The sequence below is a fragment of the Eutrigla gurnardus genome (genome assembly GCF_963514095.1).
Source record: "Eutrigla gurnardus genome assembly, chromosome: 18".
Lineage (NCBI taxonomy): Eukaryota > Metazoa > Chordata > Actinopteri > Perciformes > Triglidae > Eutrigla > Eutrigla gurnardus.
In genome coordinates, this window is record NC_139929.1 from 1,734,090 (window position 1) to 1,759,816 (window position 25,727).

The 25,727-nt window shown below is 44.8% G+C and overlaps 2 protein-coding genes across 3 annotated transcripts in view; both read right to left on the minus strand.

The window, feature by feature from the left end:
* Window positions 1-503: 503 nt before the first annotated feature.
* Window positions 504-4,903, minus strand: cd226 (CD226 molecule). The gene is made up of 6 exons (XM_084033918.1): window positions 4,714-4,903; window positions 3,800-4,123; window positions 2,811-3,197; window positions 2,533-2,635; window positions 1,864-1,918; window positions 504-1,175 (listed from the first exon to the last, which is right to left on the minus strand). The coding sequence occupies exons 1-6, from the start codon at window positions 4,775-4,777 to the stop codon at window positions 1,050-1,052; spliced, it is 1,059 nt and encodes a 352-aa protein (XP_083890044.1). The 5' UTR covers window positions 4,778-4,903; the 3' UTR covers window positions 504-1,049.
* Window positions 4,904-5,565: 662 nt separating this feature from the next.
* Window positions 5,566-25,727, minus strand: part of rttn (rotatin) — a 30,463-nt gene continuing 10,301 nt past the window's right edge. For both annotated transcript variants that reach the window (XM_084033917.1, XM_084033916.1), the window contains exons 20-49: window positions 25,150-25,235; window positions 24,539-24,656; window positions 23,996-24,092; window positions 23,833-23,898; window positions 23,574-23,765; window positions 22,559-22,801; window positions 21,983-22,139; window positions 21,039-21,205; window positions 20,319-20,538; window positions 19,329-19,457; window positions 19,134-19,247; window positions 18,522-18,680; window positions 18,185-18,262; window positions 16,701-16,896; window positions 16,526-16,623; window positions 16,360-16,447; window positions 15,854-16,055; window positions 15,444-15,534; window positions 14,993-15,143; window positions 14,110-14,247; window positions 13,048-13,250; window positions 12,349-12,454; window positions 12,112-12,209; window positions 11,732-11,809; window positions 11,218-11,344; window positions 7,643-7,836; window positions 7,049-7,325; window positions 6,274-6,377; window positions 5,896-5,965; window positions 5,566-5,774 (exon numbers count right to left, since the gene is read on the minus strand). In XM_084033917.1, coding sequence (XP_083890043.1) covers window positions 5,695-5,774; window positions 5,896-5,965; window positions 6,274-6,377; window positions 7,049-7,325; window positions 7,643-7,836; window positions 11,218-11,344; window positions 11,732-11,809; window positions 12,112-12,209; window positions 12,349-12,454; window positions 13,048-13,250; window positions 14,110-14,247; window positions 14,993-15,143; window positions 15,444-15,534; window positions 15,854-16,055; window positions 16,360-16,447; window positions 16,526-16,623; window positions 16,701-16,896; window positions 18,185-18,262; window positions 18,522-18,680; window positions 19,134-19,247; window positions 19,329-19,457; window positions 20,319-20,538; window positions 21,039-21,205; window positions 21,983-22,139; window positions 22,559-22,801; window positions 23,574-23,765; window positions 23,833-23,898; window positions 23,996-24,092; window positions 24,539-24,656; window positions 25,150-25,235 — 4,127 coding nt within the window. In that variant the 3' untranslated portion in view covers window positions 5,566-5,694. The remainder of the gene's footprint in view (window positions 5,775-5,895; window positions 5,966-6,273; window positions 6,378-7,048; window positions 7,326-7,642; window positions 7,837-11,217; window positions 11,345-11,731; window positions 11,810-12,111; window positions 12,210-12,348; window positions 12,455-13,047; window positions 13,251-14,109; window positions 14,248-14,992; window positions 15,144-15,443; window positions 15,535-15,853; window positions 16,056-16,359; window positions 16,448-16,525; window positions 16,624-16,700; window positions 16,897-18,184; window positions 18,263-18,521; window positions 18,681-19,133; window positions 19,248-19,328; window positions 19,458-20,318; window positions 20,539-21,038; window positions 21,206-21,982; window positions 22,140-22,558; window positions 22,802-23,573; window positions 23,766-23,832; window positions 23,899-23,995; window positions 24,093-24,538; window positions 24,657-25,149; window positions 25,236-25,727) is intronic.

Consider the following 25,727-nt stretch of genomic DNA (forward strand, 5'->3'; position numbering starts at 1 on the left):
ATGACATTGTTTTATTTACAGTCACACACACAAACGCACACATCACAAGTTACACAAATATCAAATATACATTTTGCATCTTCTGCCGTTTTGCCGAGAACAGCAAGATGAAAAAAAAACATGTTTATTGTCCCTTTATGTTCCACATTTCTAGCTCGTCCACATTTAGCAGGTTAGCCTGCGTATCCATTACTGCCTCTGCCACTGCCTCCACTTCTACGGAGATAAACGAATCACATGACACAGACAGTGAGACCTTTGACCTCTCACAGCTCATCATAAAAAAACACATTCATCAATAAACAGACAGACAATGTAGGAGGAAGCTTTAAACTGAAGCACACAATTATCCAATTAGAGTTGTGCTTTCAAAATAAGAGCGCGGCGAGGACGCAGCCATCCTCGACGAAGAGCCCTTTGGGGGGGGGGGGGGGGGGTCTCGAGTGCCTTTCTCTTCCGTTAGATGATTAGACGCCATTGTCAAAGCTTTGAATGGAAACCAGGAGGGATGAAGTAAAAAAAGAAAGGAGAGCAATTTCACAGGCTTTTGTTTTATGGTTTTCCTCGAGGGCCGGGGGAGGGGGGGGCTTTTGTCTGCTTTGATTGTTTTTTTTTTGGTGACTGTCAAATATTTGTTTTGCCCCCCCAAAGACAAACGGTAATTATGAAGCACACAGTGTTTAATTAGCGGTAGGCTGGCTTGTGTTGTAGATGTGACATCAGAGTGGAGGTGGGACTTATAAACACACAGGTGTGTGTTCGGCCAATTAAATCCAATCACCACAGGTGGAGTCCAATTCAGGGTCATTAGAGCAAACAGAACAGCAACGGGGTTGAAGACTTATGGAAATGAGAGACTCCAGCTTATTTTTGGGATTTGAAGTTTGTAAAAAAATAAAATAAAAATCTAAAAATGTTTTGTTCACATTATTATTATTATGGGTTATTTAGTGCACGTTGATGGGTAAAAAAAAAAGACATTTACAACAACGTGCATGAAGTGAACTCTGCTTTGTTTGGTGGTAAATAAGCATTATCTCTGTGCTCATTCATCTCAGAGCTGAGGTTTTGTGTGAGCGGATGCTCTGCACGTTGGCGTAGACCGGACAGGTTTTTATCTGCCTGGACTTCTTTGGCGTGCGGCGACACACGGGGACGTTCTCATAGAGGTTCGGCTGTGAAGATGAGGGAGATTAATATGATTACATGAAGTGTTAGACGAGGACGTGAGACAGGACGACGCCGGATTAGGGCCACTTAAAAAAAAAAGAAAAAAACGGAGCCGAGAGGGGGGGGGCAGATTTGCTAACAACTCGTTTATATCGGCTATATATATTTATAAAGTGTTTCCTCTGAATATCGCCCCCTCTCGACTTTATTTTTTTATTTTTTTATTATTTCCTTTTCCAGTGACCCTGATACGCCGTCGTAGAAAGATGACAGAGAGCTCGGCAAAAATGTTCCAGCTAAACGGGCTGAAATATGTTTTTTATGATGATATAAAATGTCCGTATAACATTACGCAGTTTTCATTCCATCAAAAGGATGTAACGCATTTAATTCAATGATGTTATATAGGTCAAATGAAATGCCCTATAAAAGGAAATAACATCACGACTCATTAGTGTAATTAAATTCAATTAAAGGTCCATCTCGACATCTGAAAGCCATCACAGCAGTTAGAGAGCGGCGTTGGCTAAGTGAGCTGCATGAATACAGGACGTGCCGCCGTATTAAAGAGGATTAATAGTGGAGTGGGATGGATTTATAATGAAGTGCGTGTCTGCAGAGAAGGTGAGGGAGGGCCTTGAAAGAGTCGAGTGCAAAGACGAGGGTGGATATGATGACTAGCGTGAGGCTCACCTGTCTCTGAGAGGGGTGCAGCTTCACCCGGTACTCCTCCCTCCGGCTCTTCTTCCTGATCATCAGGCAAAAAGTCAACGACACAACTCAAACAGAGATTTCAGATGCAACCTTCTGATCCTTTCTTATATACATGTTTCTTCCCAAAGCACCAATAATCCCAGAATAGAGTCACATTCGCTGTTTTCTCACCAATTTGGAATCCATTATCAACATAAAATCCAATAAAAATCCATAAATTCCAGGATGTACTCCCAATAAAACTAGAAAAAAGAGGAAATACTTTTCCAAACAATTGAGACCAAAAGGTCACTGCACTAACTTTATCTACTTCTGTTTACTTGATCGTGTATCGACTATCACTATTACCACGGATTTCCCAGCAAGAGTAGAGGATCAGGGTTACCCTCGCCCCTTAGTAACCTGTTCACATTCATGGTCCCCAGAGGATTACTCTGATAAATCAGGATAGCAGAAAAAAAGAAACATTTCTGTTGGACTTCCTCCTCATTTTTGCTTCTTATTGTGAAATAATCAATATTTTGCACCTCTTTGGATGGACCGAAATAAAAAATGAACAATTTTACAATGAACTGTGAAACACATGTCCAGTATAATGTGAGATTGGACCACTTTCTAGTGTAGTTAGTGTGGTGGTGGTTTTCTCACCTGTGCTTCACCGCCAGGATGAAGATGGCGATGAGGAGGAGAAGCCCAGCAGCTCCAGCCCCGATGTAGATATACATCATGTAGACGGAGAGGTCGAAGCCACCTGAGAACGAGAGAAAATGAAAGAAAAACTCCGTCACACACAACAATGAGAGGCAGGATGTTGAGGTTTCAGCAGGTGTGTTCAGGTTTCCTGTTTGAGATCCTTTGTTGTGTTATGTTTCCTCACAACAGTGTGAGAAGCGGTTCCTGTGTATGCTGATGATGTGTGTTTGTACCTGGAGGGGGCACGGTGAGCAGCACGGTGGTGGTTCGAGTCCCGGCGTCCGTGCTGAAGGTGCAGCGGTAGAAACCTCCGTCGTCCCGCTCCACGCCCGTCAGGTGGAGGCTGACGTCCAGGCTGTCGGCGCAGCTGACCCGGCCTCGCTCGCTGTAGTCCTCGCCCACCAGGCCGCCCTCCACCTTCTTGCAGACCCCGATGATGCCCCAGGGGCGGCCCCCCAGGGGCATCCGCTCCAGGATCACCTGGTAGACGGTGCCGTTGTGCTCGTGGTTGCAGCTGACGGTCATGTTGCCGTTGGGCTCGGCCGTCAGCTCCTTGTCCGTCTCGATCTCCTCCTCCTCCGGGGGGCGCTGCTCCGCGCTGCCTTCTTCTGGAGGCTCGTCTGCAAACACAGGAAGTAGGAGATGGAACAGGAAATAACCCGTCACGGACAGAAAGATGTCATGGAAACTAAAGCATCTAAAGACAGCGTTCCTCCACCTTCTCTAAAGTCAAATTCAAGCACTTTCCAATCATTTCCAGGTGCATTTCCATGCTTTTCCAGCCCCTTCCAGCTGTGGTAAACTCCATATTTGTACCAATCCAATGGTCAGTATTCAGTCTACTTATTATGTCACTTGTTCATCACATTAAATGAGATGTTATTGTCCTCTAAACAACCAACATGATGTTTGGAGACAGCTTTTTACAGAAGGACCACAAATGAAAGGAAAACTAATTCCACTAACAGATCCACAGAAATATAATCACCAACTATTTTCATCATCTGTTCATCATCAAAAGTCATTTTTCATAAAGAAATGTCAGAAAATGCTGTTTTCAGTCCCTCAAATATGGAGATCTTCTTTTCTCTGTTCTATCATAGATGTCATCACATACAACACACATTTATAGACCTTTATTCTAAATCCAAGCACTTTTTAAACCTTGAAAACACCACACTCAAATTCATGTGTTTTCAATTAATCTATAAAGTTCCTTTACCTAGATCCTCCACCTGGAGGGTCCTGGTCCAGGGGCCCTGGGGGAAGGTCTGGACCGAGCAGTGGTAGACCCCGATGTCCTGGTGGGTGACGTTCCTCATGGAGACGCTTCCGTCCATCGGCGCCGTCCTCAGGAACTCGATCCTCTCCCGGTACTGGTGAGAGAAGGCCACGCCGTACTCCGGGTGGTAGACCGCCACCGGGTCCTTGTCCGGGACTTTGGTCCAGGACACCATGCTGAGGTTCCCGTCCCAGGGACACAGGCAGTCCAGGACCATCCCTTCCTCCAGACGCACCGTGGGGACCTCCGTCTGCTGCACGGCACCTGAACACACAGCAGGTTTTTACTTTTTGAATTCAGCTGGAGATCATCGATTAACCAAGACATCTGTGAAGCAGTAAATCACCTACAGGGATTATATCTTAAATACATTAGAAATGATGTTTACACCTTTGTAACACGGCAACAAAAAGAAGAAAGAGGCCCGATTATCCCCTTAAATGTCCCCGAGTTGAAGATGAACACAGCCTTTCACAGCTTTGAGGCCGTCTCTCGGGTTACGGTCAACACACACACACACACACACACACACACACAAACAACTGACAATAGTTGGTGATCAAGCCTCCGAGGTTTTCAAAGACTTTTTTTTATCTGAGCTGAATGACAATTGATTTTGCCCTTAGGGGAGAGAGTTCTGGCACGTTAAGAATAATAATGTCTCAAAAAAACTCACAATAACAAGCTTTTTCCTGTCATCTCAGCTGCCAAATTAAATACATACTATGAAAATACCGGAATGTTTAGTTGTAAATACTGATTAGGAATAAAAAGATTATAAAAACATATTAAAATAAACTAGAGCCACGTTTTAAGACAGTGAATGAATCTAGTATAAAAACAAGTATTCATACCTTGAAGGAAAGGGAGGACGAGGAGTACCATGAAGTACCAGCGGTCCGTTTGTACAGCTCCCATGTCGCCCCGCCGAGGCAGAATGAAAGCTGCATTGATGAGACGAGGAGATGCCCCCCTGAGCTGCAACTTCCTGCCTGCTCGCTGGCTGCAGAGCAACACTTGAGCAACTGGGGCACTTCATGGTTGCCCACTTCCACACAGAGAGGGGGGGGTTATGGCAAAGTGTGGTGGCACGGCAGGGTATTTACCACACATGGAAATTAAAGGATGAAACTAAGTTTGAGAGGTTTTCTTTGATCCAAACTGAAATAAATCAACAACTATTTTATGGATTATTGTGCCGACATTCATGGATCCCAATTTGTTGTTTTCCAAATATTCAAGGTCCCCTCATGATACGTTCTCATTATTTTGCTGGTCCCCTGACTTTTCCTCGACACAACAAGGTTCATATTTGTGTTTTTTTATTGAAACATTTGTTTTATGTTCTATATTAAATCGTTAATGTCAATGTTTCTGTGTAAATGTCATGTTGTCCCTCTTGTTATCATTATTCCTTCGGGCTTCCCCCCCTCGTAACCACTGTGTATGATGTCACAACCGCTATGAACTGTGGGTAATCCCCTCAGGCAAAGTCTGCACCTGAGGATGTGAAAGTGGGACAGACCTGAACCCTCAACGTGTGGACATCGTCTCAAAATTCAGCCTCAGATTGAAGGATGTAACTTTAAAATGTGGACTGGGGGGGACACAGACCTCCGACCCCCCAGAGGGTCCGAGGTCCACCTACCAGTCTCGAGTCCAGCCTCACAGACCCTCAAGGTCTGGTTTCCTGTAATCTAAATGTTTCCGCTGTCTGATGTGAAACGTACACTTTGTTACAGTGAAATCAGATCATGCAATGTCTTTACATTTAATGGCACTTTAATATCAAAAATAATTACAATATATAACATGATCTAAACACAATCTAAATACTAGTTCTGTAGCAGCTGGGAGAGGTTTTCAAGGCACTTCAGGAGGTAGGCTCTCATCGGATCCTCCTCGTTCTCTTCATCTGAGGGTTTACAGGACAGAGAAACACGTTGTAAACAATCAGAAATGTAAAAACCCTAATGTTCACGTTGGACGGCGGAGCAGGTAGTCCGACGTCTTCATCAAAGTGAATAAATGCAGACCCTTCTTGGAGACGCGACGTGCCTCCTCGATCCTCCGTCGAACAGAAGGACACTTCAAAGTAGTCTTAGCCTTTGAGGGAAAATGACAAAGACGGATTAGGAAGCAGATGAGCAGGTTTTCTTCTCCCGCGCCGGTTTATAATCAGGAGATAAAACAGAGAAAAAAAAGGTTTGGTCATTCCTTCTGTATGTGAGGCGGACAATGAAGCTTTCAAGCTGATTTATTTATAGCAGCAGACTGAGGATTTAATGTGACATGCATCACAAATAAACTCCAACAGCAGCCTGTAAAAAAATGCACAGTCACTAAAATAAAGTGTTACTGCCTGGTTGCATGTGTGTGTGTGTGTGTGTGTGTGTGTGTGTGTGTGTGTGTACCCTCTGATTGTTATGGAGCAATGCCCAAAGTGCAGATGCTCCCATAGAGCGGGTTTCCATCTCTTTATGGTTCAGACAGCAGAGTAACACCTTCACAGCTTTGTCTGAAACAAAGACGACACTTTTCATTCAAAATGACACACAAATGTACCTTTATAAAAGATTCTAGTTATCAAAAAACATGTGATATATTAGCTTGAAATTGCAACATATTGATATTTTCAGGTGGAATTAAGGAATTGTTATTATCTGGGTCACTTCCTTAAAAAAAAACCCATATTTTCACCAATTCATGCCGAAGTTTGACAGTGTTTTGTGGTCATTTTGTGTAAGAGGATGTATTTGATTGATGACACTCTATGCTACACAGGAAACATGACCTTTCCACAGGAAAGGGGGGGAGAACTACCTTTAGCCTTCTCTGTAACTTCCTCCTGTCTTCATCTACGTGTTTTAATCTTCGTTCACCTGCATCGCATTCTTCCTACTGATTTAAATGAATGTGTTCCGAACAAAATGCTGGTTTAATATCATATTTTGCTTGAACAATCAAGATGATAAGAATAAACTTGTTAACCAGAAATGGAGTGGCTTTGAAAAGAAGTGAGGCCACAAACACTTGGTGCATGTTCACACCCGCTGTGGTCTGATGTTTTCACAGTCACTCAGGGAGGAAGTTCTCACTCTTTTCACAGTGTCATGTATGTAAATCCCCTCATTTTCACATTCGTCCCCCCTGAGATCGATACATTCAACCCCAGCTTCCCTCCCGTACCGGTGGCGATGACGTGCGGCTTGTTGGCGGGGCAGAAGCAGAGGTTGTGGAGGGTGAGGAGGGCGTGGCGTCGGTGAGGTGCCAGGTCCGCCAGCAGCTCCAGGGCTCCGGTCGCCCTGAGGATACTCTGCTGGCCGTCCTCCGCAAACGACAGACTGACCAGCAGCCTCAGCCACAGGCCCAGCAGGCCACCGCCCCCGCCGCCACCAGCGGGCGCCGCCTTCACGCCACTCGCCTTGGGCATCGGCACCGACAGGAAGCCTTGCAGGAAATTATTCTGAGAATGACAGAAAAAGAGTTTGAAGTGTGGAGCGGATCATTAACAGCTGCTTGTGAGTCGGGGTGTGAGGGCGAGATGGACAGGAAAAGTGCAAGACGAGCGCATGGTTATTTAAAGCAAGATAATATGGGTAACACTGAATATCACACTTAACATGAAAGTTAGTTTATCCATCTCCAGGCACGACTGAAGGAAACTGTTAAATTGGCCCATTTTGTTGGGGAAAGAAGCTCTTCCTTCTTCATATATCTGAGGAACAAATCATCACTAACTGGACGTTCCTTTCTTTTCCTACACTACTTCCTGTCTTGTACCTTCTGCAGGAGGCCTCGACAGTCGCGGGACGCGGCGAGGTTAGCCAGGAGACGGAAGGACAGCTTCTGGACCGGGCTGTTGTCTGGGGCCACCCCCGAGGCCAATTTCATCACGGAGTGCATCAGGGAACTACTCGGGGCACCTTTAGATCCGGGTGCAACATTGGCCCCGCCACCACAAACACAACTGCATGCTGAAAGGAGGGAACAAAGAACAATTTAATCAACATTCAAGGTAACAAAGATAGTTAATCTTTCATAAACACGGAGTTATTTAATGTCATACACTGAAAAATGTATGCAGGCAGGTGCACATTATCCACAGTATTTACAGCAGCCCGAGGCTGGAGGTCACTTTAGAAGCAATACTGTAACGCTGTGTATTAATGGTGGGAGCAGTAATCAATGCATGAAGGCTGCTCTCGGCCCCCGAGGCAGCCAATCCAGAGCTCTGCTGATTGACATGTTTATGCTGGCAGCAAAACCAACAAACTATTAGATCCTCACAAACTAAGTGGACTGTGGGCCTCATCATTTACCATTCTGATGTTTATATTGGGGAAAAGATTCTTCCTGAAAATGTGCAGTTCAGGGTTCCTCCACCTTTTTACAAAGTCACATTCAAGCACTTTTCAAACCCATCAAAGGGACCACGAGACGTTACTCAAAGTTCACATTTCCTCACTGTTTCCTCCCCACGAATCTCACCTTTCAGTAGGATTTCAACATATACCAAATACAGGCTTCCTACACCTTCTCCAAAGTCACATTCAAGCACTTTCAAGGTGCGTTTCCATGCTTTTCCAGCCCCTTCCAGCTGTGGTAAACTCCATCTTTGTATCAATCCAATGGTCAGTATTCAGTCTACTTATTATGTCACTTGTTCATCACATTAAATGAGATGTTATTGTCCTCTAAACAACCAACATGATGTTTGGAGACAGCTTTTTACAGAAGGACCACAAATGAAAGGAAAACTAATTCCACTAACAGATCCACAGAAATATAATCACCAACTATTTTCATCATCTGTTCATCATCAAAAGTCATTTTTCATAAAGAAATGTCAGAAAATGCTGTTTTCAGTCCCTCAGATATGGAGATCTTCTTTTCTCTGTTCTATCATAGATGTCATCACATACAACACACATTTATAGACCTTTATTCTACATCCAAGCACTGTTCAAATCTAAAATTCAAGCATTTTCAAGGATTTCCAGCACCCGTACAAACCCTGACTTTCATCCCCATGAAAAAGTGCGATGCTCTCTCCTTGTTGGAAGCGGTTGCTTCTTACTGTTAATCTTAGAGCCAGCTAGCCGTCCAAACCTCCACAAATAAACACTCACCTGTCTGCTCTCGCTACTAAACCATCTCTGCACGACTGCATGCTTGTTTGCTGTAAACGCTGTCTAGCCGAGTGACAAAAACCATGAAGAAGTGTTGAGCACTTGTACAAAAGACAGAATTAATTTCACATTAGTGAGAACAATGAAACCGTAGCTGCAAAGAGAGAATAGGAATATGAGTTTGGAAGCAATGAAGTCTCACATTTTCATCTTCCTTCACCATTAAAAGCATCCTGACTGATGAAGAAAACCACGCTCACTGACTCTGGCATGGAGGGAAATCATTAAGCCCCAGGCTATGGCTAGGATTCAGAAAAATGCAAACACAAATAGGTATAAAATCTCTCTCTTTTGGCGCCACATTCACATCGGTATGTCTGACTGAAGACAAAAAATAACAAGCTTAAGACAGAGAAGGTTGACGAGCCGGAGTCTGACACTGATTGATGCTGCTTATTGAAGAACATGACAGCTTGTTGGTTATGCTAATCCTGAAATGGGGAGCGTGCAGCAACAGGCAGTATGCTGATGTTCGCCCGAGGTTATCTCAATACCTGTCAAGAAAGGCTGGTCTATCACAGAGCTGATGAGGGAGGTCTGCTTCATAATGGATCTACCTCCCCGATATGAGTCAAAACCATCCCCGCGCTGCTGCAAATCTACATTTATGTATCATCACTGCACAGAAGTGGAGGAAAAATCTATTTTTTTGGGTTGTTTTTGTTTGTGGGAGCACATTTTTTGGGGTGCTACAAAAATATGTGATGCAGATAAAAAAAAAAATGCAATTTGACAAGAACTAGGAGTGCAAACAAAGCCTTGGATGAAGGCGGTAGACTGGAGATGAAAGATTTAGTAGAAATGTTGCAGTCTCAGGAGAGGAGCTGGTAGCCGGAGGGCGGATGGTGTAATACTAAGCCTGGCTGCACGCAGCCTGAACACAACCTGCTGTTCAGTTAACCTTTAGGGAAATATTGTGCCCCGACGTCTCCGGTGCCTTCACAGCTCACGCTTATCAGGGGTCTAAAGCCAGCGAGTTCAGATCACAGCACCATGCATCCACCGAGGAAACCGGTGCCAATCAAACAGAGACACACACTCGGAAACGATCACAAGTGTTGCACATGAAACTTCCTTTCCTTCGCTGATTTCCATCGCAGAACATCACACGCACAAACCCATCAAAGGGACCACGAGACGTTACTCAAAGTTCACATTTCCTCACTGTTTCCTCCCCACGAATCTCACCTTTCAGTAGGATTTCAACATATACCAAATACAGGCTTCCTACACCTTTTACAAAGTCACATTCAAGCACTTTCAAGGTGCATTTCCATGCTTTTCCAGCCCCTTCCAGCTGTGGTAAACTCCATATTTGTATCAATCCAATGGTCAGTATTCAGTCTACTTATTATGTCACTTGTTCATCACATTAAATGAGATGTTATTGTCCTCTAAACAACCAACATGATGTTTGGAGACAGCTTTTTACAGAAGGACCACAAATGAAAGGAAAACTAATTCCACTAACAGATCCACAGAAATATAATCACCAACTATTTTCATCATCTGTTCATCATCAAAAGTCATTTTTCATAAAGAAATGTCAGAAAATGCTGTTTTCAGTCCCTCAAATATGGAGATCTTCTTTTCTCTGTTCTATCACAGATGTCATCACATACAACACACATTTCAAGACCTTTAGTCTAAATCCAAGCACCTTGAAAACACAGTAAAATGCAAGTGTTTTCAAGGATTTCCAGCACCCGTACCAACCCTGTATATGGAACATATTGAAAAGCTTTTGGACTACAATTTTTGGGAGTAAAATGAATAAAAAACGTCCATTTAAATGGTGTTTTCAAGGATTTCCAGCACCCGTAGGAACCCTGCAAATATCCCAGGCAGCACAGAGCTGATGTGCCCCCACCTCATCGTCTCCACCGGTCTGAAACCCGTTGCCATACGTACAGAGGAGCAGCCATCCAAGCCTGAGCCCTTGGACCGACACTGTGCCCATTGTGGCAGCCGTTGGTGTTATACAGTGAGACACAATGTATTCACGGCCGCCGAGGAGGACAATGGGGCTCTTGGTGTAAAGTGTGTGTGACTCAGTCAGACTGCGAAGCGCAGACGGAGGGCGACGGGCAGGCACGGGCCAGGCACAGTGCCTGCACAAACACATGGGACACACAGGCAGGCAGACAGACATGCACACAGACAGACCTGTGGTGCAGTTGGCAGTGTAGACACACAGAAGCTCCAGCACCGCCTCCATGGTGGGGTCGTCCAATAGGAGCCAAGGCCAAAGAGCATAGAGTGCCAGTGTTAGGCGAGCATCTGTGGCCACCACCTACACACACAAATACACACACACACACATAAATAAAGCTCCATGTACATTATACAGGCACGTACGTGATTACATACATTAGAGAATCTGATTTATAGAACGGCACACACACAGATGGCAGTAATCAACACAAAGCGCTTCAATGTTTCCGTACGTGTGCAGGAGAAAAGTGACTGAAAGGCCACTTAGAAAATGAAAACCAGCTAATATGTTCCACCAGCAACGCCATCACGGGGTTTAAAGGAGCTAAAAACGCTTGCTGAGATGTGAGCAGGAACCAAGCACATTTAGGTGGATCTCATTTACAGGCACAGCGGCGCTACTCCGACAGCTCCACATTAAAAACCAATTAGCGGCGGGGAATTTCAAAGAAAGGCAGAGGCTCACTTTGCATCCGTCGTTGCGGTAAAGAGCGTTCCGCAGGATCTCCACAGTCAGCTTGACTTCCTTTAAGTGGCCTTCTTCCTGATAAAAACACAAAAACACAAAAATATGTTCAAGCTGCATCGTCACCGCTCCCTCACAGCAACAACTCCCAGAGAGATTCAAGGCAAGGCAAGGCAAGGCAATTTTATTTGTATAGCATCTTTCAACAACAGGGCAATTCAAAGTGCTTTACAGAAAACATTAAAAGCATTGGAGAAAAAAAAACACATTAAAACAAGCCAATAATAAAATAAAGTTTATTTGAAAAAAATTAATAAATAAATACAAATAAAAAATAAATTAAAACAAGAATATCAAGGAATAGAAAATTCTCTGCTCACCTTCTTGCGGTGCGAAGCCTTGCCGGGTCGGACGGACTCCAGGTGGAGCTGGGAGTAAGTCTGCTTCATTTGTTCCACACAGCTGTCAATCAGACCAGCTGGGAGGGAAAAACACACTTATTAATTCATTTTAAATGAAGAGTTATAATAAGATATTTACCATCACTGAGAAAAAACAATCCCTCTTAATGATATCATAGTGAGGACTTGATTTAAGGTGGTCTTTGGGGGATCTACCTTTGGCGGCGTGGTCTTGAGCCGTGGGACTGCAGGCCAGCAGTGACATCAGAGCTCTGGCCGTCAGCCTCTTTAAAGGGTCCTGAAGAGTCCTCTTATCCAGACTCTGGCATCGACAAAGAGGGACACACAATCACACACCCTCAAAAAGACTGAATCTTTGCCATGAGCACATTATTGTCTATAACACATGTAAATGAACACTGTGTATGAAGGTCTAGACCAGGGCCCTTTAATGAGGTTGTTCAGGGGCCACATTTCCAGAACGCTAAAGGGACCTGGAGTTGGACATTATCCCTGACCCACTCGACCCTTCCTGGCCTCATTAATTCACACATTTTGGTCATTTTTGCTCATTTGTGTTTCTTGGGTCTTTATTCAGAGATCCACACATTTTTCTTCAAAACATAGGATAATAAAGATCCTTACTTTGGGCTTCTGATTATATTTTAAAGGAGGACAAACTAGAGGGATGCTGAAAAAATACAGCAACACATTTCCTGTGATTCTCCACCATGTAAACCGTGGGATTAAACGGCCACCTGCACTCGTCTGGATGAGTTAGATTTAGGGATGTGGGAAACCAAGTATGCATCAGGAAGTTTCTGAGCATGCATGTTACCATAGTAACTAACTCTCGAGACTACCACAGACCTGGTCTAAGACAGACCTGGTCTAAGACAGACCTGGTCTACGTACCTGCAGTAACTGTTCACACAGCTGGCCGGCTGAGGGACCGTTCACGATGTCGGACAAAGCGGTGGCGAGTTTGGAGTTGGAGGTCGTGACCTCCGCTCCCAGACCTTTGGCCTCCTCGGTGAAGACCACACTGAGGAACTGCAGAGCCGCCGTGTGGAGGAGAGGCTCCGCCAGCGTCTCATCCACACACACCGACAACGTTCCTGCAGACACACGGGGAAATAAATGTAAAGTTGGCCTTTTAACAGATGACACGGCGACGTAATGTACTCCATCACGGCGAGACAAAACGGGAAATCAATTAAATCCCACGACAGATATTTGTGTATGACTGAGGCGGGATGCTGGCGGAGAACACAGACACCCGGACGCCATTAACAAGTACACACCGACATAAAACACAAGCACGGAGGATCAGCATTCATCTTTTACTGGACTCATCACATTTGGCTGCTGCGCCATTAATCACAGAGGAAGACGAGTGGGAGGAGAGGAAGGTAGTTTAAGGACAGGATGCAATTATCCCAACCCAGCATCTGTTCTGGGGAAACTTAACACACAGTAATGATGCATCCGATGTGTTAATATGAGAGTTTCTTTTTTTAACCCGAATTAAAGCTGAACAATTATACCTAAAATGCTAATCCGGGGTTATTTTGTGACAATCAATCAGTGAACGATAATCATCAGTCTGGGAGAGATACAAATATTTAATTAATTACAGATGGATTTCATCATTTATCTTCAAATTAAATAAATGTTTGCAAAAGGACAATAATCTATTATTATAAACAGAATCAATCTGATGCCAAGGGTATTATAAACTGTTATTATATTACTGATTATAAACTAATTGTGCAGCCCAAACCAGATTAATGCATTTTTTGTCTCTTTCACTCACTTTAATCTCTCACACACACACACACACACACACACACACACACACACACACAACACACACAACACACACACACACACACACACACACACACACACACACACACACACACACACACACACACACACACACACACACACACACACAATAGAGGATCTGTGTACCTGCAAATGTCCGCCAGCGTCTCCCCAGCGCAGCAGAGACAGATGGGTAGGTTGCCGAGCCGTCCCTCCTCACCAGAGCAGCCAGGAGCATAAACACGTCTGCCCAGCACACACAGACCGCATGCCGGCTTCCTGCATCTGAGGAGGGGAACAAGTGAGTCACACATTTTATTACATGAGACGGGATCACACTGTAGAACGCTGCATGGGCGAGGGGGATGAACAGGAGATGCATCATTTCTCACATCGATAATGGGTGAAATACACAACAGTATATATGCAAGGTTCCTCCACCTTCACCAAAATCAAATTCAAGCACTTTCCAAGCATTTCCAGGTGCATTGCCATGCTTTTCCAGCCCCTTCCAGCTGTGGTAAACTCCATATTTGTATCAATCCAATGGTCAGTATTCAGTCTACTTATTATGTCACTTGTTCATCACATTAAATGAGATGTTATTGTCCTCTAAACAACCAACATGATGTTTGGAGACAGCTTTTTACAGAAGGACCACAAATGAAAGGAAAACTAATTCCACTAACAGATCCACAGAAATATAATCACCAACTATTTTCATCATCTGTTCATCATCAAAAGTCATTTTTCATAAAGAAATGTCAGGAAATGCTGTTTTCAGTCCCTCAGATATGGAGATCTTCTTTCCTCTGTTCTATCATAGATGTCATCACATACAACACACATTTCAAGACCTTTAGTCTAAATCCAAGCACTTTCAAACCTTGAAAACACCACACTAAGATTCAGGTTTTTTCAAGGATTTCCAGCACCCATACCAACCCTGTATATGGAACATTTTAAAGAGCTTTTGGACTACTTTTTTAGTAAAATAAATACAATTTAAACGTGAATAAAGGGCTCTGACCTAGTCCTCTTGTATCCAGCATGAGTACTGCCACCAGAGCAGACAACAGCTGTTTCAGGAAGTCCACCTGGCCAATCAGCTCAGGACTCACGGTGACACATGACCCCAGCAGTTTGGAGAAGCTGGACAGGAACTGAAGGTGTGTGACAACCTAGAAACACACACACACACACACAAAGACATTTAAAAAAATGTTTTACAAATGAACAGATTGCACACATTTCCTGAGCAGCGAAGGTGAGAGAACATTTTTGAAAATGGATGTAAAGTGAGAAGAAGTTATTTCATTTCCCAAGATGCAAAAACAATGGTGTGCTTTGAGTATTCCACCCACACCAAAATCTGGAGGTGCCCTCAGACAACGTCGCGCTGCACTGAAGCACTGTACTCCCACGTTATTATAACAAAAAACCTCTCACAGAACAAGAAAACCTTCAGAAGTGTTCTTCACCTGGATCTGGATGTCTTCTCTCGCTCCTGATAGGACGGTGTGTGTCTTCAGCTCAGTCACACATTTCTCAATGGGCCTGATATCCACGAGGCTGAGGAGGAGAAGAAACGATGAGCGGGGGGGAAACTAGCTAGAGGGGGAGTAAAGCAACTAGATCAACTCTCTGCTGATATACATATTTATTTATATCATCTTTAATAATTATAGGAAATTACAGAATGTGTTGCCAGAGCTCAGTGTTGATTTTATGACAATTAATCAATTACCAGAACAACAAATACTTACTTTTCCATCAATCAACAATTTGTTTAATTAAAAAAACACTGAGTCTGTCTATAATAAGTAGGGGATTCATACTGAGAACAAAACCTGAGTTTTATTCCTGATTAATGTTCACGTCGACCTCTCACCTCGCCAGCGCTCCGAGGAGCCGGTTGTGTCGGACGGCGGTGAGGGTGAAGTCTGGCAGGACGGCCAGCAGGTTAGCCAGCAGGCCACAGTGGGCCGTCAGGAGGTCGGGCGTTACCATGACGACTGGGTTGGCGGCCGAGCCCTCGCCCCGCTGGGAGTCCTGGGAGGTCACCGAGTCGCTGGCGTCCGTGTCACTCTGGCCTGGGAGACACATGGACAGACAGCTAATAGAGACGCCTGCTCCTCCTCCGCGGCGGTTTCACACACCGAGCCTCGGACCACATCCTCCACAACATTAAGATAAAATACTATTTCAATTTGTAGGAAGATGAGATACATGTGGCGAGGTTCATTTACATTTACATTTAGCAGTCTGGGATTAATAAAGTTATTATATTCTATTCTGGTATCCAAAGCGACTTTGGACCTCGCCATCCAGGTTCACTGCCCTGAGGATAATAATATTACTGCAAACGCATGTGTGCACTCTCTCTACACTTCGTACCTTGAGCCATAAGTCTGCTGGCGGGGGTTTCCTCTGTGGTGCATAATGGGGAGGGACCCCTGGGGGTGTGTGGCCCCGAACCTCTTATCTGTAATAGACAACATGTAGACAGCCGTCCAGAGAGATCCACTTGACTTATGATGATGACTTCCAACGTGTTACCCACCACGGTGCTGGATGTTGAGAGGGAGCTGGAAGGTCTGCTGGAGTCGACGGTGGGCGCCGGGGGGTCGCATCTCCAAAACCACAGCGAATTCTCAGAATCTAGACACGCACATTAAACGTATGTACACTGGGAGAATGGTGGAGAATGAAGCAGGGAAACATATATATAAACCTACCCAGTGAATTGCTCTCCCGAGGAGACGATGCACCGGCAGCGCCGGCATGAGGCTGCAGGAGAGTGTATCTGCCGTGGTAACATTTGGAGGCAGAGACAGCCACATGTTGGAAGTACTGACAGTGGTAGAGCAGAGCCTGGAGCGCCGGGAGACCCACCAGAGACACACCAGACACCTCGTCGTGCACACAGGGGTGCTGCAAAGAGCAGAGATGAGTCACTAGAATAGGAATACTGCTGATAATTCACTGATAAGAACAGCCAAAAGGAAGAGAAGTGAGGGAATAAGAGGGGCTGAAGGTAAAAATCCAGCTGGGCTCAACTCTGTCTGAACCTTCACTTCAATTTTATTATCTGAAATCCACTTTGCTAACTTAACTGTGGTCCTTTTTTTCTAAAGATCCCAGTTTAAAAATGCACCAGTTATATTTTTAAAGTGGTCTCATTTGAGGTTTGTTAAAGGAGTCATCACCTGGTTTTATACGTATCCAGCCCCCCTTGGATCGCTTTGGATCAATTCGTAAAACTTATTAGAAAAAAAAAAAAACATTTTAATCAAACATTGAGCTTGTTCTGACCCTTTTTCGTACCGCGATTTTATCACGCGAGATTACGCGCGAGGTTTTGACTGGTCCGGATGTGCATTGTATAATATGTAATGAGGCGCGCGTTGATTCGCCGCAGGAAGGACAGAGCCGGGGGGGCTTGCCTGCATGCAGACTCCAAAACATAAACAGCCCCCTGTCATGGCGCACACACTAAATGACGAACCTTACGGAATTCAGGCATTTATGTACGAACCAGAGTCGGAACCCGAACCGGAGAGTGAAGAGCCAGAGACGGTTGAAGAGACACGTTTACAGCAGGACGTCAGGTAGCGGACGGGGGGGGGGTTGGGTGGTGAAAGAGGGGTGGGCTTATGCAAGTAGCCTCCACGGTGACGTCACCGTAGGCGCAGAATCAAAATCTCGTGCTTTAGGAATGCACACCCTTGTGTGCTATTCCTGTTCGGAAAAAGAGCAGAAGCGAAAAAACGGCGCCACTTTCAAACTCCAGCCTTTCAGGCAAGTTTCAACTGAGGTCAAACACAGATATGCATGTTTTAACAAGAGAAATTGCGATTTCCTGGTGATGACTCCTTTAACTGTCTGGTTTCACTTTTCTTTCATGCAAACAGAAAGTCCATCAGATTTTGAAAACAACAAGCCTTGCTTTTAAAGATAATACATTAGATTTATTATTGAAATCCCATATTAAGATGCCGTCGGTGTTCTGAGAGGGATTGAAACGTAATTAATTTTGGATGTGAGGATGTGGAGGCCCGAAGCCGTAGTAGATCTCCAGTTTAAAACCACTTCTGGTCTGGACCCTGCAGGGCTCAACAAGATGGGGACGGTTTGGGAGGAACAGGGAGAAAGTGAAAGAAAGAGAGAGGACATTTCATGGTCTATAAAAGCTTTTTAACTGGTTGGCAGAGCTGCTGACCTGCCAGTGGGAGTCCTTGGCCTCCTCTGCGTTGGCAGGCATGGGCATCACCATCAAGTTCTGCAGGATAAATGCAGCCTGGACACACAAAACGACAACAAAAGGAGACACGCTGGGTCAAGTTCGGCTGCATCAGCAACAGTGCCATCTGCCTGTGTTTGGCTGGTAATACATAAAAGTCCAGCCACATTCTCTGACCATAGATGACATAAAGGGAGCTGGGTTTTATAGATGTGGTTAAGACAGTCTGCTGTTCTGTGTTTTGGTCCAGGACTCCTCAGCTACTTTCCTGTGTAGCAACCAGGAAAGCAGATAGATGGCAGACTGCGTTACATACCTCTCTGCGGACCATGCTGCTCTCCTGCTGATCCAGGAGGATGTTGAGCAACGTGCCCCACAGACCTCCGCTGATGTTCTGACAGCTGGCACACAGAGCCTGGCACCCGCTGGGCACCGAGGACAGAGCTGCACCCAAACCCAGACTGGCAAACCTCACCTGACACACATTCAGGTGGATGACGAAAGGCGGAGAGAAAGAGGGGGATAAATGTGTAGGTGTAGAAACATCTACAGACGTAATACATCTTCAAACACACATGGATGCTGCTAACGTCACGGGATGTCTATCTATAGCAATCTTATATAAATCTGATGAATCTGGCTGTGCTGCTTGTTCATAATGACAGACTCTACCTGTCGGGGGAGTCTCTTCCACCGACTTGTGTGAGAACTTATTTCTGAAGACAGACAGAGAACGTGGTATGACGAGCTGTCATGTCTTTTTGTCTGCCAGTTCCTGCACAACTCTTATGGGTTTCATTTTTGTCCCAAAAGTCGAGTGTCGAGAAACTTCATTTGACAAGAAGACAAATGCAGACTTTCTGAAGTTGGGGCTGGAGAATGAACAGCGAACAGCTAAAGATTCTATCTTTATATGTATATCATGTACCTCTTGATCGCGGTCCACCCATAGAGGGATGAGCCAGGCCAAACCCAGCTGAGAGGAAGTGGCCTCCTCGGGGGCTGCCTCGTTCCCCAAAGACCACTGGGATATGAAGTCCTGCTGCAGACGAAATAAGAGGAAAAAAACATTCTCGTGGTTGCATTAGAAAACGTTTAAATACAGTGTGGCGTCGACACTTGCCTGGTCCTTGTTCTCCACCATCATCTCGTGGGACAGGTGCAGCAGGCAGATGACAGCGTTCTTGGTCACACCTTTCCCCATGAAAGACATGGAGTTGCCTCCCCACTCCACGTAAAACGAAGAGATCACCTAAAGAGGACACAGATCGTATTAGAGGGGGGGTACTGAATGAAACTACATGTTATCACATGTCGCTCCCCGTTTTCTGGCGTACTACCGTGTGCTTGTCATGCAACTCGCCGCATCCGAGAGAAAGATTAATACAACAGAGACTAATTATTTCTGCTCCGCTGTGCCATCAGGATGTGGACTGTGTGAAGAGCAGGTGAAGGGAGGGGAGAGGAGCCCAAGGCCTGCTGAGCTGTAGAGCCCTACAGTGCCAGAGAGGACGAGGCGAGAGGTGGGTCAGAGGGTTGAGGAGACGGGGGTTAGCTATCTAATTGTTATCACGGAGATGAAAGCGGCCACCGGAGATCTCCACTTAAAAAGCAAAATAACCTTCAATATTCATCTTAATTTCCGTCCATGAGAGTTGCCAATTAAAAGAAACACAAATTGAACAAGTAGGTGTTGTGTTCACGGGGAAGTCTTTTCCACCGGGGTCTTCATTCCAATCAGAAATGTAAAAACTTTGGACACCTCTGTGCTGAGGCCCGCTGTGCAAGCTGGTCTACACCGTTTTCAGCTATTGTTTTATGGACCGTTGAACAGCCAAACAGATGGAAGAGGCAAGGTTGATTGATCTCATCAGCATCTTCACAGAGTGGCATATCTAATCAATGAGATTTTTTTTTTTTTGTTCGTTACCAATTGCAATGCATGTACCGTAACCACATTGTGCTTATTTTTAATTAATTCCTCAGAAAGTACCGTGCTTTTCCCTTTTTTATTCATTTCTGGCTCTGATAAGAGAGTTGCAAACATATGCACACATAATATGAAGTAAACAGAAATCCACACGCGCACTGCATAAAAATCACAAACACAAACCTCTAATAGCCCACTGAGATACTTGGAGCAGAGCGAGACGGGCTCCAGGTCGGAGCAGTGGGAGCTCCAGTCAGGCTGGGCAGTCAGGCTGACCATGCCCTGCAGTGTTCTCTCCAGGCTGGGGAGGCCGTAGAAACGCGGGGCGTCAGACACCCGCAGGCACTGAAGCAAGCGGACTGCCAGCTGGCTCTTGAAGGGGCCTGCTAAAGCCAGACACAGCCTGGGTGGACAGGAAAGGACGGGAGTGAGACACGAGAAACCAGACAGACAAGATAACATTAACAATCAGCATTCCAAGGCTTTAATACGAGCCTGTGGCTTTGGTTTTCATGTTGGAAATCCTGGAAATAAGCACCAGCAACCCCCCATAGAGTGGGAGAACACTTGAACAAACACACGTTTTCATCCGGATGATGATACATTTTTTTTTAATCTCACAGGAAGGCTGAATAATATTACGAGAGTGTATTCATGCATTTCCCATATGGTGCACAATGCATGAACAGCTCCTTCATTTATTTTTCCTGAAGAAATTCAGAAAATACTGCAGCACTAAAATAAACACCTTTACTTAAGGCAGAATGTTGTACTTTGTATTGCTTTATAAGCAAATATTGCTAAATTATCTTTCAAAACTATAACAAAAGCTGGTGAAATTATGAAATACTTTGAGTAATATTTAAATTGTGTCACACGTGTTTTTAGGTGAGATCTCCCTACCTGTCTGTGGTGTGTGTGAGTCGGAGGAGTAAGATGTTAAAGAAGCTGGTGAGTTCTCTCTGCAGTCTCTGGCTGACGTGGTTCTTCAAATCCTCCGGCTCCCCCGGGGTCTGAGTGGAGGTCTGGGTCTCCACACCAAGCAGCAAATGAAGAAGGGACGCCGTCTCCTGCATGAGCCATAGATGAACACCAGCATTTCTTATTGGTTGACTGTGTGTCGTGCATTATTTTATGTAATGTGTTAATGCTCCTACTTCAGGGAGATTATTAACTTGGATTTGCATTTAAAGTTAAATCATATTTATCTGCCGACATTTCTAAATCCATTCTTACTGACCCGTGGAGGGGAGACAGATGTATTTGAGCAGACAACTCCACCTTTTCCCTGTCAAACTCAGATGTAGGGTTTCTCGTCGAGCGGTGCACACAGAGTGGATAGTTAATACGAGTGTAGAGAGGAGCGACAGATGTTCCTGAAACAGCTCAGTAATTACAGAAAAGTCGGAGCTGCTCACCCCTACCAGGCATTCAATCTGAGTCTGCTTTAGCTGCCAGGGGAAGGCTTATTGTTTACACACACGTTAATGAGAAAGCCAAGGTGAGACTGATTAAATCCTAAAAGTAGCTCTCCCTGCTAAAACAGTGTAGTGATTCTTCTCCTCCAGCAAAAATGTGAATCCAACTTTGTTTTCGGAGCTCAGGAAAATAAGCTCTTCTGCAGGTTTGAGGTACGCTGCGATACTTTTTTCTGTGGTTATGAGAGTAATATGTTTGGTTTGTGTGATTACAGGTGTATTACCCCTCTCTGCACATACACACACCAAAGACGAGCTACAGTACACATACTTGCAGTAAACGTACATACATTTAAGCCAAAACCCATAAAAAGACTATTTCAGTGAAGGGTTTTTCCTTTCCGTCTTGCAGGAGTGAATTATTTGCACCTGGTTGAGAAGCAGCTCCAGTATCCAGCGCAGGTCCTTGTCCTCCGGGTCAGATGCAGACTCGGTGTGCATCTCTTTGAAGTAGGCATTCAAAAATGCAACAATGCCCACGAGCAACCTCTCATCCTCGACACCGGCTGGACGCACCTGGAGAAACCTGCAGGGAGGGAAGACACGGAGACGTTGAGACAACAAGGAGGAGGACGAAGGAAGGAGGCTCCTCTTGTTTTCTTCTTTATTACTGATGAATCACATTTTTAATCATTTTGGCTTCGGGATTAAAGCTTTAATACTCGAATCAGGCACTGTAACCAGAAAAGGCATTTAACACTATTAATTCATGCCAAGTCTTCAGAGAAAGACAAAAAAGACAAAGAGCTTGCTGAGCCAATTGGTTCACAGTGTTGTTTTGCTCCACAACTGCAGTGATAATATTAATAATGGCACACTGTTGGGGGAGATGCCATAAAATCCTCCCATCATTTGCTCGATTCATAAAACTTAACAAGACATGTTTGATGCTTATTAGCACGTCAGCCTTAACAACAAGGAACAGTGAATTAGTATGCGGTGCACCTGGTCACGGCCGCCTGCCAGCTGAGGGAGTGAAGGGTGCCTCTGCAGCTGTGGGTGGGGATGTGAGGGACGGCCAGACGGTCAATCAGTAAGTAGAGACTGAGCCTGGAGAGGGCAGAGGTCACCGAGCCGTGTCCCGCTGCCATGACGATGGCCTTGATGCAGTCCTGTAGCGCGGTGGGAAGGTGAACTGCCTGCAGCGACAGAACCTGTGAGTCTGACAGCTTTAAGTCAGGGTGGAATCTGTGAGGAACAAAAATGTAAATGCTTAAAAAATATATAAATATATATATTCAGAATTGGACTACGTGACGACTGGTGTGCTGACAAGTGTGCTGCATAAGTAGCATCCTCAGAAGCATACTAATGACGGCATTAACAAACATATTTCATCACCAATCTGGAGGGTTGAGACATTTATGAGCCATCCAACGAGATGCTTTCCTGAGAATGGCTTTTAAGTGAATCAGAGCGGGAGGCGGGCGCCACACCGGCAACGATCAACAAGCAACACTCAAGAAAACTGTCACAATTATGTCAAAACAATATGAAAAACTTTGTAATAAGACACAACAATATCGTCAGAGATGAGAAAAAAAAAAGGGGGGAAGCTACCTCTCAATGTTCCCTGACTAATCCATCTCAAACAAGCACTCCTCTCTCAATCGCAGCACTGTATGAAAGGCAGCGGATTGTTCCATATGGCGCACTTTAAATGCATTTGCTGTAATGAAGCTGGTTAGAACTGTGTAGGAGACATTCTCATCTTTTTGAATTAGGTCACATTAGAAGGAAATGAAGACGGATGAAACACAAGATGCCAGGCCTCGGAAACAAATCATTTACTACAATTCTCCACAGGAGAGAACGTTGCATTAGATTGCTTTGTGGGAGGATTGTTCTTTGATTAAAAATATCCTACTATGGAATAATTGATTTTCCTTCAGAAATACTATTTCGATGTAAAGTGAAGGACGTCACAGGCACCGCCTGCATAAACGGTTAAGGTTCTTACTCGCTAACGTCCGGAGAGTTGCCTCGTATCTCGTCGAGGAAGTTGTCCGTCCCAGAATGCCATGCGGTGTTCCAGGCCACCTGCAGGGCGAGGCGGGCGGGCGCCAGGGTCAGGAGGTCGGAGGAAGGCGGCAGGACGCAGCAGTACGGGCTGACGGCGTGATGGCTCGCTGCCTGGAACGGGATGTTGTACCTGGGAGAGGAGTAAGCTGTTAACGCTGGGCATTAAGTCGCTGAGTCGTCTTCACAAACACACTTACCTGCGTATCACCGACAGCGGCAGGGAGAACGGCGTGAGGGTCACACCCGTGTTGGGTTTGTCCGACCTGATACCACACAAAGAGCAGGTAGCACAAATAAATATTAAAATGGAAGCCCCTTTATTTTAAATAGAGCAAATCAAGGAAACATAATAAAACTCACCACATTTCAATGCTGGCGATCTCGTCAAAGAGCAGTAAACTCATCAGAACAGCAATCTCATTGCCATTGCCTTTGTTCTCCTTTAATATCAGTGATGCTATAATAAAATACACAACAACCGTCACTTGATCTTGTGAATGACAACATTTGAAGTGACAAACACTTGAAGAATCATTTCAAAGTTAAAGTTTGGAAACCTACATCAGGCTTTTTCACATTATGAAAACATTGCACGTATTTTTTACACTAAAATCTCTCAATAAACGTATATTTCTGTCTAAATAAGATGTTATAATTTGAATTCAACGTATCCCAATTAGAGCGACTGTTATTTTAGATACAAATTCTGTGACGAGATGATCACCATGGCAACCGGTTGCATCATACTAATACCCCACTTACTGCAGTGTGACAACATGGTTAAAAGCTACGCATCAATGGATGACTTGTCATCTTTTCTTTTTTTTTTTTTAAATGTGCCCCCGAGCTGCACAACACGCTGCGTATATAGCTGTTACTTAATGAGTTGTCTTGTGAACGTACCCCTGAGCAGCGTGAGGAGCAGGAGGTTGCGATGTGCCAGACTGTGCCTCAGAGATGGATCAGCATACACCAGCTTCCTCAGGATACATACGCACGGCTCCAGCAGGCAATCCAGGCTCTGGGGACGACGGCAACATACGCACTAGTGTTTAATTGCAGGGGGAAAACACAAACAAACATGCATAATGATGCTCTCTTTTACTGCTCAAGTGAAATGTGAATTTCCACGATTGGACAATGAAGGGTTAGGACGAATACGACCTGCAGGCACCCCTCTTATACTCTTGTTTTTAGCTGAGACGAGTTCCTTCACCTTCGTGTAGCCAGACATGCATGACGATTAGCCCTGTTAGCGCCGTCTGATTCAAGGCCTTGGAATGATCAGCAGGCTGCAGTAACTAGAGGGCAAGAACCACTGCTGACCAGGGCCTGTCTGACACTATTAACACAGGCCATTTCATCCTTCCATCATGCACGCCTCGCTGGGTTTTCCTCCACATCCGCTGGCAAATCGTGTACTCACATGAGCACATATAATACAGGACACGTACGACATCGGGAGCTGCATTTATGAGGTATTTTTGTTTCATTTGGGCTGCACACTGGTTTACCTTGTTGCCTTTTACACTATCCATAATGAAAGAAACGGCTTCGTCTGCTATTCCCAGACTCTTCAGCACCGGGTGCATTGTCGTGTCTGCAGGGGAGGAAAGAAAACAATTCAATACAGTCAATAAACATTTGCATAATCATAAACTATTAGCTTTTTTCTGCTCGTCTAGACCATATGGTGGTGGGAGGGCACACGCTCTCCTGCACTTGTTGCATTTGTTGTTGTGTTTTCAAGAGGAAAGAGCTCTCACTTACCACACAAACTTTTAAAGTTGTTTTTTTTTTTATTATATAAAACTGTGTCTCGCCTGCTTAGACCTCTTTATGTGGTAGAGAATGTACTTTATTATGAAATATCTAATCCAATATGGTTCTCAAATCAACGATTAAGGGGATGTGAATTGTTAACAACAAACATTATCTTTGCACATTTTGCAATGATATTATCCCCTTAGCAGGAGTTGCAAACACTTGTGGGTTACAGAATGGGCCCGAAGTAGAACCAGTCATGTGTTTCCATTAAAATGCGCCTCTATATGGGCACTCTCATAAGACTCAGCCAGGAGAGAGAAATGCA